We start from the raw sequence: 12609 nt of genomic DNA on the forward strand, positions 1-12609 counted from the left end.
GTATTGTGTGTAGAATTTTGAGGACAAAAAATAATTTATTTCATTTTGGAATAAGGCTGTAACATAACAAAATGTCGAAAAAGTGAAGCGCTGTGAATAGTTTCCGGATGCACTGTAGAGTTCATAAGGGAATTTTGTGCTCCGGAATGCAGACTAATTTCTTGATGCAAAACAAAAGAATTATGTTGTGATATACGTCACAACCCTTTAAATGAGTATTAAGATTTTGAAAACTTTACATAAGGGGAAAAAAAAACAACACAACAAAAACATGTTTAACCAAACAGACATCCAACAATAAACAAAGGGATTGTTTATTGCTTGGATAGTCCAGTGGTCAAACATTACAGTGTGGTAAAATTCCTGATTAGTATAGAACAGGAAAGACAGCAAATATGAGGGCTCTCAGGAGCATCATAAGAGCTGTATAATAGATGTGCAGGGCTGACCAAACCTCTGAAGGTGAAAACACAACAATACTCTCTGCAACCTGGAGAAGGTGACAATATTATATAATATTTGTGGAGTAGCAGGTGGGGAGTTTGACTGGGGTGGTACACCTGTCAAACCATAAAGCAGATGTTATAAGGCAAGCTCAGGGAGGTCTGAATCCTCCCGTGGAGCAGAAGGGCATTTTTATTTGTATACATAAATTTCTCATGTTGTATAGTATTCTTAACAAGTGCTCTCCAGGCAAGTATGGTAAGGGACTCCATAGCATTCCACTCTCTGGCCACAATGACCTTTGCAAGTGAAGACATTGTAATTATATACTTAAATAAATATTCAGGAAATCCTGTAGGGTGACCCCGAACAGACAAATCGGGCACCTCAAAGGAAAAGACGCCATCATAATAGCTTGTACACAATTCTTCAGCTCCACCCAGACATCAAACAAGATAATCCCAAAGCATGTGCCAAAACAAACATGAAGGGGCCTGACCTCTTGGTCAGTTAGAATCAGTACATCTTATACTATAAATAGGATGATGGGTGTTACATAGACCCTATGGAGAATATATATGTGACTTTGTAGGCACGCCACATTCATCATCGGAGATATTCCCTGTTTAATCGGTGACAGCAGAGTACAGAGGGCTTGATTCAGCAAGGAAAGCATGCTAGCAGACCCACGCACCCAGCCGCTGCAAGAATATGCTAATATCTGCATCTGCACGGCACCTGCAGCACAAGAGGCAGACACAAAGCAAAACATAAAGACGCCCACCTTTGCCTTGATTGACAGCGTAAACATCAGGAACATCGAGTGCCATTGAAGCTGCATGCAAGCTAAAGGTAGACCTGACCCTGCCGCAGGACTAGAGAGATTCCTGCACACAGAGAGGTGTCCGGCTGCATGCGGCGCAGCTGAGATTAATTTATGCAAGCCCCTGTAATGGCGTGTGAATGCACAGGAATACCTGCATTCGGCTGACTACCCCTCTGTCACCACCCACAAATGGCACATCCTGTCAATCAACATTGGAGGTCTCTGCGGGCTCCCTGCGTACTCTGCGCATGCGCAGATCGCAAACAACGGTTAGCACCATGCGTTCTCTCACTTGCGTTCCTTGCTGAATCAGGCCCAGAAAGAAAAAAGAAATTGACTAGTATCAAATCTCCAAATAACACCTTTAAGTGGGGAGACAATGAGCTGAGGGGCCCACCTGTAAGCTGGACTGCAAGAGCAGTAAATGGTGAAAAGACAAGAGGTTGTTATCAGAACATAACTAGCCCACTTAACCCATTCTATACCAAATGCCCCTTTTATTTAGCGCAGTTTGGCTAGTTTACCATTAAACCACAGTTAAGTGACAGGTTCCATTTCCATGTTTATAAATTGGGAATGGGGAACTTGGAGAACACCTCTGCACAAGGTTTAATTTAAAAGTACTTATTGATATAGTGGCCCCAACTTATTAATAACTCACAAATGTATAATTATCCCATGGGGGTGCTGCCATAGACAGTAATGAACAATACACAAAAGAAGAAAGAGAAAAAAGCACTGTGAGAGAGTTCTTTTTTCTCTTTCTTCTTTTGTCCATTTCCATGTTACCTAGAAGATTATAGATAGACAACCAGATCTCAGATGCCTGCCGAATAAATGGAGCTATTTTTCTAGGCTTTTGGCCTGTGAGTACAACCTGCAAATTATGCAATGAAGACCCCATTTAATCTAACAGGAAATAAATCAAGTTTCCTTCCATTGACTTATTCAACCATTCAATCTGGTATGTCGGCTGAGCTGCAAAATAGGTTGGGCAGGGCAAGGCAGAGTGTACAGAGTTTTATTTGTGCCCTATCAGAGCTCTGTGGCTGGCACCGTCGACAACCCACGGCCCCTGCTTCTGACTGCAGGGTGCCTGTAACGGCGTCCTGCAGCCAGCATCACTGCAGCAGTGCTGCCTGTAGCGTCCCGCGGATGCTACAGGCAGGCACCCTGCCATAATTACAGTTGCCCGGCGTGTCTTGAAGACGCTCCGGGTACTGCTTGAGCTTCAGTTGCCGGCGGCCCCATCCCCTTTTGAGCGACGTCATGTCTCACGTAAAAGGGGCGGGGCTGGCACAGGGTGCTCAGAGCGCTAGCTACGGCTCTGTGCACTCTTCTCCCCCAAATCAGGGATGTGATATATTTATTAATATCCTGGAAGACCCGATTAGGAATATAGATCTGGGTGTCTCTTCCAAGTGGGTTTCTTACTTTTCAAATAAGGACAGGGTCAATGCTGAATTTTACAAATTCTAGAACGTCAGTTACCAAAATGCCCAGGTATTTGAATCATACTTGCCTACTTTTGAAAAAACATTTCAGGGAGATTGTGAAAGCAACACCTATGAGCACAGCGTTAAAATTTACGTTTATTGTTCTGCCAAAGAGGCGCGTCATAAAGATAACTTATCTCCACATGTAAATGGGCCTCAAAGCAGCAGTTGCTCAGTAAGATCTACTTCTTGATGAAAATACACTGATACATCATTGTACCTTATAACCAATACAAGGAAATGGCACTGATTATCCCCCCATATAATTGGGATAAGGCACAATCAGGGAGATTGCTAGTGTCTTCAGGGAATCAGACTATGTAATACCAACACATGGGACCCAGTCAGTCAGAATCTCGACGTCTGGATCCAGACAGGGTTAACATACCGACACTTGGTGGTTGGTATGCTAACCGTCCCTCCCTGGTGACTGAACCTAACCCCCCCTCCCCACCCCAGTGCCTACACCTAACCTCCGCCTCCCCGCACCCTAAACCTAGCCTCCCCCCTTAGTGCCTAACTCTAACCCCTAAACCTATCCCTCCCCCCCCACCCAGCTACTTACCTTCGGCATCCCGGCGGTCGAAAATGCTGGTGCCCAGCATCTGTATTCTGATGCCGGTATTGTAAGCGTCGGCATCCCCTCCACTGGGATTCCGAACGCATACAGTCAGGGAGATTACTACTATGTCAGGGAGTCTCCCTGACAATCAGAGTGAGTTGGCAATTCTGATTTTAATTTAATGGTCCACTGCAAGGGATATTGGGCAGACGGTGGATATGTAAGACACAACAAATATATAGAAACCTGATATTTGGCGCTACAGTAGGCTGCAGGACCAAACACTTTTACAGGATTTGGTTACTTGTACAAACATATACAATAAAGAAAAAAGGGTAATAAATCTTGCGCCAAACTTGTTTCAGCCAAAAGTGATGTGTCTTGATCCAGAATTAAATGGACATTATACACTCAGATACGCCAAATGTTCATCAGTTGGAGAATATGGAACAAAATCATATAAAAATTGTATTAGAAAATTTTACTTAATTGATAGTCACTGTAGCACACCCTGAGTGCAGGTTCAAAGCCAGAGCCGGCACTAGGCATAGCAGGCAAATGCCCTAGGCATTTGCAATGCCTTAGGGGCATCCCGCCACTCGGCAGCCCAGCAGTACTAATAATGTGTCACACTGACTCATTATTACAGTACTCTCTCTGCGCTGCCTGTGGCTGGCAGTGGGCCGTACCGAGGAATGAGGAGGGGTGGCTTCTCTTACCATCACTGTATGACCAGCCTGTCACTAGACTGACTGCCTGAGACCCAGCCCCGCCCCCAGAGTCCCTGCCCCCTCTTCATCTGTTCCACATTCCTACAGTCCTTTCCCTGCCTGAGACTCCGCCCCCTAACCCCGGGTCCCCGCCCCTTCCTGCAGTCTAGCCCTCTCTGTCACAGCCTCTACTCTCCTGTGACTGTCATCATGTGCCATGGAGACCAGCCCCAGCAGGGACCACACATCCACTTTCAGAACAGGTAAGTGCCAGTCTAGGGGGTGGTATCTGCATGCAATTGGGAGATGTGTATTGTTTTTTGTTTTCTGGGGGAGGGAGGTTGGAGTGTATTTTACTGTCTGTGGAGGGGGTGTATTAATGTAGTAGTAGTGTGTTAGTGGGGGGGGTGTATTAATTTAGTGTGTGTGAGTGTGGGGGGGTGTATTAATATAGTTGTGTGTGAGTGTGGGGGGGTGTATTAATGTAGTGTGTGAGTGGGGGGGTGTATTAATGTAGTGTGTGTGAGTGTGGGGGAGTGTATTAATGTAGTGTGTGTGAGTGGGGGGAGTATTAATGTAGTGTGGGGGCTGTATTAATGCTATATGCATGTGAGAGGTTTGATCATATTATCTGTGCTATAAATTACATGAGGGTCAGTGATGTTCTCTGCATTATACGGCACTCACTGCAGGTCTCTGCATTATATGACTCACTGCGACACTCTCTATATTATATGGCTCTCACTGCGACACTCTCTATATTATATGGCTCTCACTGCGACACTTTCTATATTATATGGCTCTCACTGCGACACTCTGCATTATATGGCTCTCACTGGGGGTCTCTGTGCATTATATGGCACTCACTGTGACTCTCTATATTATATGCCGCTCACTGTGACACTCTCTGCATTATATGGCTCTCACTGCGACACTCTGTATTATATGCCGCTCACTGGGACACTCTCTGCATTATATGGTGCTCACTGTGGGTCCCTGTGCATTATATGCCGCTTACTGTGACACTCTGCATTATATGGCGCCACTGCATTATAAGGTGCTGAATGCATGTCTCTGTGCATTTTATGGCACTCATTGCAACTTTCTGCTTTATATGGCGCTCACTGCGACGCTTTCTGTATTATATGCCGCTCACTGTGACACTCTGTGCTTTATATGGTGCCACTGCATTATAAGGTGCTGAATGCAGGTCTCTGTGCATTTTATGGCACTCATTGCAACTTTCTGCTTTATATGGCGCTCACTGCGACGCTCTCTGTATTATATGCCGCTCACTGTGACACTCTCTGCATTATATGGCTCTCACTGCGACACTCTCTATATATTTTATGCCGCTCACTGCAACACTCTCTGCATTATATGGCTCTCACTGCGACACTCTCTATATATTATATGCCGCTCACTGTGACACTCTCTGCATTATATGGCTCTAACTGCGACACTCTATATTATACGCCGCTCACTGTGACACTCTCTGCATTATATGGCGCTCACTGCGACACTCTATATATTTTATGCCGCTCACTGCAACACTCTCTGCATTATATGGCTCTCACTGCGACACTCTCTATATATTTTATGCCGCTCACTGCAACACTCTCTGCATTATATGGCTCTCACTGCGGGTCTCTGTGCATTATATGGTGCTCACTGCGACACTCTCTATATTATATGCCGCTTACTGTGACACTCTGTGCATTATATGGCGCCACTGCATTATAAGGTGCTGAATGCACGTCTCTGTGCATTTTATGGCACTCATTGCAACTTTCTGCTTTATATGGCGCTCACTGCGACGCTCTCTGTATTATATGCCGCTCAATGTGACACTCCTCTGCATTGCACTCTGCATTATATGGCGCTACTGATACCCTATGTGGTGTGAGACCACCACTCACTAGTTCCTCTACTGAGCTGCAGCAAGTAAAATGGACATGGGAGGGTATTCTGCGAATGCCCTACCGCAGCCACCCCTCACATCTCACGGCTCCTTCTCCATCCATAGCCCAGCACCCACCAAGTACAGCAGGGACAGGCCAGAAGCTGGAAAAACAAGCAGGGGTGGGTGCGACTGCCTCCCTGGCCCTGAAGAGAGTGAGTCTAAACTGTGTACACACTTAACAATGTGTACCCAGCGCAAGATCGCTAGCACCGGGATCCGGCAGGGGTTCCAGTATCGGCAAATGCATACACACTTGCCGGTGCTGGGAGCGTCAGAGCAACGGCAGGGCCATGATGCATTCCGCAGCATAGCTCCTGCTGACGATATCACCTGATGGACCTGCATCCAGGTCCAACGGATGATGTTGCTGTCGATGCGCAGGCGCGCTCTATCTTCAGTGACATATCGGGTACACACTGACCATTGCGGACAATTTGTTGTCCGATCCGCCAGATCGGACAACATAACGTCTAGTGTGTAGCCGGCATAAGGGACCCCATTTATTAACAAAGCTAAACACCAGAAGCATTATTTTATTTAGAGTGGCAGTTACACAAATGAAAATGCCCCTCTGGCGAGTTGCAGCAAAGTCCTCCTTGTTGGCCACATCCTCCGCTCAGCCTAATGCTACCAGTTATGGGCTTCTGTGTAATGCGCATGCGGGATGGTCCATCTGCACATGTGTATGCCACTTAACGCAGAGGGGACCCGGTAGTGCCTGGAAGCCAGAAAGGCAGCGCTGGATACCCGTTGCCGGCAAAGGGGACCGCATTGCTCTCACCATCTAAAGATGGCGGGAACGATGCTGTGACAAACAGCAGTAATCTTAGATTATCGCTGTTTGTTAAATACAGAAAGAATGACCTAACCCTTTTAGTGAGCGCTACAGGTGTTATGTATCATTGATAATGGGGCCCTAAGTAAGTCAGCTGAACTCTCAGCTGGTAGAGGGGTGCTGCTGGATTACTGAGAGGTGTTAACTGTGCTGGGAAAGGGGTGCATAGAGGCCATCCTGGCCAGGGGTGCTGACTGTGCTGGATGACTGACGGGTGCTGTGCTGGGAAAGGGGTGCATAATTAATGAGCACAGGGGGTGCTGTGCTGAATGGGTAGTGGGGTAGTCTATACATCCCCTTCAATATTTGTACCTGGAAGTGACATGCAGTGAGGGCGGAAGTTCCATGCCCATACATTCCACAATGTATGGGGTTTGCTCGCCACAGGTTTATATTCCCCCAATATGCCCACGTGGATAGTAGGGAATGACTTTGGACAGTAACTGATGACTGCTTGATAAGGGGTGCTGGATGAAGCCAGGGCTGCTGTGCTTGGAAAGGGGGTGCTGGATGAGGCCAGGGCTGCTGTGTTGAGAGGGGTGCTGTTCTGTGAGGTGGGCAGTGAAGGGGTAGTATGTGGTGCTGTGAGGTGGGCTGCAACTGGATCAGTGTGTGTGCTGTATATATGTGTGTTTGTGTGTGTGTACATGGGGAGAGAGAGAGAGATATGTAATAAATATGTAAAAATGGGGGCAAATGAATCACAATTTTATGTCCTCTGCCAGACTCCTAAAGAAAGAGACAAAAGAAAAGGAACCTAAGAGGTAAGTGAAAACTGAGTATCATGTATGAAGAGGTGGGGGAGAGTGTCTTTAGAGTGTAGTGTGGTGGGATTATCTGCTAGGGGGCACCATCCAAAATCTTGCCTAGGGCACCAAATTGGTTAGGGCCAGCTCTGTTCAAAGCATGCAGGTGAATGCCCCACAGAGAACTAACTCCGCAAAGGTGATAATAAAAAACTTTCAATCACAAGTGTGTAGAACACAAAGTAGCATAAACATGTAGAGGTTTCTTTAAACACGAATCCCACTTTCCTTATAAGTACACCTTAGGATTCAGGGTTATAAATGATGATCACACTAATGCGATCTGCCCGATATCCTCGGATCATCTCGATAATTGTAGCATGTGTGCGGGCAACAGAGGGTTAAATATCGCTCGGTCGGTCATGCCAGATTGTCCAGCATGTCCAACTGATGCGATATTTTTAAGATCGGCCGCATCGAGCAGTATATACCCAGCCGCAGTGCCAGATTAATGTCCACATGGGCCTGGAGCTGAAATTTATGAAGGGCCTGTTGTGCGTCGCTGCAGGAGGTGTGACAAGTGCTGCAGACTGATAATATAAGGTTGTGACAATTGTGGTTTACATAGGGCTGTGGGTGTGTTCAGGGTCGGACTGGCCCACAGGGGTACAGGGGAAACCCCTGGTGGGCCCCACTGCCTGAGGGATCACCTCCTCCTCTAGGGATCAAGTTCCAGACTGTGCACTTGAATTATACTGCACAGGACTATTGTGTATTTTTAATGCTCTACTGTTATTAATCTGGTACATTATCATACATTCACTAGCAGTGTTTACTATATATATATTTAAAGACGCCCAGACCTACTCTGGAGGCTGGCTACACCCATAAGTATGGGCCCCTATCACTGCATTCCCCCGTTGGGAACCTTCATGCCCCAGTCCGACACTGGGTGTGTTTAGTTCCATGGAGGGTATAGCTGGGCCATACATGCCTACCCTCCCGGTTTTCACGGTAGGCTACTGATTTTTCAGGTAACCCCCTGCACCACAATAAGGGCAGGCACTTCTCCCGCATTCTGCCCACTTCTTAGTGAAGTGGGCAGAATGGGGAGAATTTCTGTGGGGATCGCGGGTCCCTGTGTAAGGGGTGGGGCTTAATGATGAGATTCTTAATGAATTGTGCTATTTAGCCCCGACCCCTATGTAAATGTGCGCCAATCTCTGTAATTTACGGCAAAGGGTGCGGGGCTTAATGGTTGCGAACCATCAGGCCCCGCCCACATCGCAACTCACTCCGGTCACCCAGGTCGCAACGTGACGTCACTAGAGAATGCCGTAGCCGCGATCCGCTGAAACTCCGGTCTCTGCATGTGGTGAGGCTTGTGGAACACCCTATAAAGCTTGGTAAGTTACATCATTTAATTGTTGTAGGTGATATATTGATTTTGTACATCCTGAAGACGGTGCACTGAAACGTTGATGTTTTATATGGAGATGTGATTTAGATTTTTCTACAAAATCCTCTGATTGCCGTCTTGCTCCTTTTCTGTATTAAGTGCTTACTTGGCATTTTGGACTGTGGACACCGGGGTTATAGTATACTGGATTATTGATTGGCGGACGTGTGTTATACACATTCTCCAAAAATGAGACACGGCGCACGTATTCTCTATTCAAAGATGCAATATCCAAGTGTATTAACACATTCTGTCAACGTTTCAGGGCCTCCGCCCTTTCGTCAGGACACACTTTACACATAAACCTCAGGATATGTGTAAAGTGTGTCCTGATAAAAGGGCGGAGGCCCTGAAACGTTGACAGATTGGGGGCGATTCAAATGTCTTTTAGGTCATGATAAATAATGAGCGCCCAGTTTGATATTCAATTGTTCTGGGCACTCATTAATTATCGCCCTGTTCGCCGTCTGAGACGAGGTTTAGCCATGTAAAACGGCTAAACCCCTCTAAAATTCTGGTAAGGGCGCGCTAACTGCGATTAGCACGCCCTAACCAGGGTGTTTCTCACTCATTTCTGCTCGCACCCTCCTGAGTGCGTGCAGAAATGCCGACGTCGGCGGCTATCGTGCCCTGACAGAGCAACAATTGAATTGCTCTGTCGGGCGTCTTAAAAAAAAAAGCCACCGGCAGAACATTTGAATCACCCCCAATTTGTTAATACACTTGGATATTGCATCTTTTTGGAGAATGTGCATGCAGCTTATTTCACAGAGGCATCGGGGCCAGTATATTGGTTCTCATACCATCTGAGGGCACCCAGGCAAGTACGTTATCTACAGTGGAGTGCCGGCGTGCTTTTTGTGTGTGTGTGTATGTATATATATATATATATATATATATATATACATATATATATATATATACATACACATATATATATACACACACACACACACAAAAATCACGGCGGCACTCCACTGTAAATAACGTACTGGCCTGGGTGCCCTCAGATGGTATGAGAACCAATATAAAGCATGCAAAAACAGCGGCACTTGCAGGACTAAATAAATGAGACTGACGACTCGTTCTTGATAAAAGTCATCGTGACTGAAACGTCGAACACAGACATATTGGAGTCGTGAGCCTCATTTATTTAGTCCTGCGAGTGCAGCGGTTTTTGCATGCTATATATATATATTTAAAAAAAAACGGCACTCCACGTGTATAACACACAAACCGTGCCTTGGTGCCCCCCGGGGGAATTTGTAGGTCCTCCAAGATAGATATCGGTACTGTGGTGGCACTCTCAGGACTTTCAATAGATAGAAGAAAAAACGGAGCCTAAGCCGATGAGTTAGCCGACGTTTCAATCTCTTTTATTAGAGATTTTCATCAGGGTCAACCAAATATAAAATGCAAAACATTTAAATAGACAAGACACTCACCCTCGTGCAGCAGCAGCAGCGGCCCACGCCGGGAACGATGACGTCATCACACGGCGTCACACAGACGGAGCGTTCAGCGTACACAGTCACCGGGTGGCCTCAGGTTACCATGGTGACTACACTCAACACCTCAAGACAAAATTACACAAAGTAACATCACTTTAAACAGCCACAATAACTCAGCCTGCGCCGCAGGAGTTCGTATAAAAATACATGCACGTGGCATAAGACTAAATGGAGCTATTACAAACAGGTATGCTGGCTAGAAAAAATGATCATACTAAATTAATATAAAGGGATGAAACGTGCAGAGCACATCCTCAATCTATCTTCAGAAAAAATCTGAGAAAGTCTAAGAGTGAAAATTACAATGGGAACATTATTAACTAACAAACTAAACCTTCGAAAAGATATATATTGTATAATGTATAATACATATAATATATACTACCAGTAATTCAGATAAGTGGAGGGAACCCTGTTGGCTAAATACCAAACTATATAAGCATAGGCACAGACTCATTAAGTAAGATAAAATGCACAACAAAATAATATTTCTAGATTAGAGAAAACAAGAGAGATGTAAATTCTCATTGAGCCCAAAAGGGGCCACACTGTTCATCATGTGGATCCATCTCGCTTCTAGTTGGAGGAGTGCTTTCTCTCTATCCCCTCCCCTGGGAGATAGTGGGACATGGTCCACAATTTTATAAGACAAAGTAGCCAAAGAATGGTGATTATCTTTAAAATGACGGGCTACTGGTTGGTCCGAGTCCCGTCCACTTAATGCCAGCCTGATAACCGACCAATGCTTTGCTGCTCTTTCTCAGAACTGACAGATTGTCTTACCAACATAGGTTAAGCCACAGGGGCATTTTATGACATAAATCACAAAAGTGCTTGTACACGTTAAGGCAAATTTTATAAGTATGTTACGACCTGAGTAAGGATGAGAAATATAGTGTCCCGTCTCCATGTAGCGACAGGTGACACAACCTAAGCATCTGTAGCAGCCTGGTTTTTTTGAAAGAAAGTTCCTCATTAATGGAGCAGAGAAATTTGTAACATCATTTTTCACCAAGCGATCTTTGAGGTTAGGACCTCTACGATAACCATATAAAAGTCTTGCATCATTTAGACATTTTAAACTAGGATCGCTGGTGATGACAGACCAGTGTTTTTTAACTGAATGATTAATGTCATTGCTACCTGTATTAAAAGTATTTACAAAAATCATATTGTTAGACTGTTGTTGTTTAGAGGGATGCCGTAGACAACCTCATTGCTTTCTGCTTAGATTTATAAAGTTCTTTTAATATATAGCCTCTGTCATGAAACTTAAGTAGCATCCGTTCCATCTGTTGTTCCACATCCAAGTAATCGCTCGCTATTGTTCTAATGAGCATAAATTGAGAAAAAGGCAAACCTTTTTTCAGTGCCACAGGATGGTGACTGGCAGCATGTAGGAAGGTGTTTCTGTCCGTTGGCTTAATAACAAGGCTGGTCTCAATGGATGATACATTCCAAATAACTTCCACATCTAAAAAGTTGATCTTATGGGGGTTGCTGTCAAACGTAAATTTAATAGTATCATGCATCGTATTGATCGAGTTCATCGCTGTCATAAATTCCTCGTGAGACCCCTTCCAGATCACAAAAATATCATCTATATAGCGGACATATAGTTGTAGATGTTGGAAAAAGGCAGGATTATAAAAAAATAGTTGTTTATCAAGTTTCAACATGAAGATGTTAGCCAGTGAGGGAGATACATTAGACCCCATGCTGCAACCTTGAAGCTGGAGAAAATATTTCCCGTCGAAGTAGAAATAATTTCTACTTAATGTTAATTCCAACAGATCTATAAAGAAAGATATCTGTGGGCCCGCATAATTGGCTTTGGAAGACAAAATTTCTTACACAACCATTAACCCTTCCTGGTGTGGAATATTCATATATAGATTAACTACATCGATGGTACAGAGAATAGCAGAAACTGGTATATTTGATAGTTGTTGTAGTCTCATGATAAAAGATGTTGTATCTTTCAACAAGGTGGGTTCAGACTGAATCAGGGGTTGTAGAAAGTAATCCAGATATACTGAAATCGGGTTAAATAAAGA

At 45.0% G+C, this 12609-nt stretch overlaps 1 protein-coding gene across 1 annotated transcript in view; it reads right to left on the minus strand.

Annotated features, from left to right (window-relative positions):
* Window positions 1-11742: 11742 nt before the first annotated feature.
* Window positions 11743-12609, minus strand: part of LOC148436346 (uncharacterized) — a 32252-nt gene continuing 31385 nt past the window's right edge. The window contains exon 4 of the mRNA XM_088465017.1: window positions 11743-12347. Coding sequence (XP_088321143.1) covers window positions 11743-12347 — 605 coding nt within the window. The remainder of the gene's footprint in view (window positions 12348-12609) is intronic.

Source organism: Taudactylus pleione, unplaced genomic scaffold (genome assembly GCF_031769625.1).
Source record: "Taudactylus pleione unplaced genomic scaffold, aTauple2 ptg001800l, whole genome shotgun sequence".
In the NCBI taxonomy this organism is placed as follows: domain Eukaryota; kingdom Metazoa; phylum Chordata; class Amphibia; order Anura; family Myobatrachidae; genus Taudactylus; species Taudactylus pleione.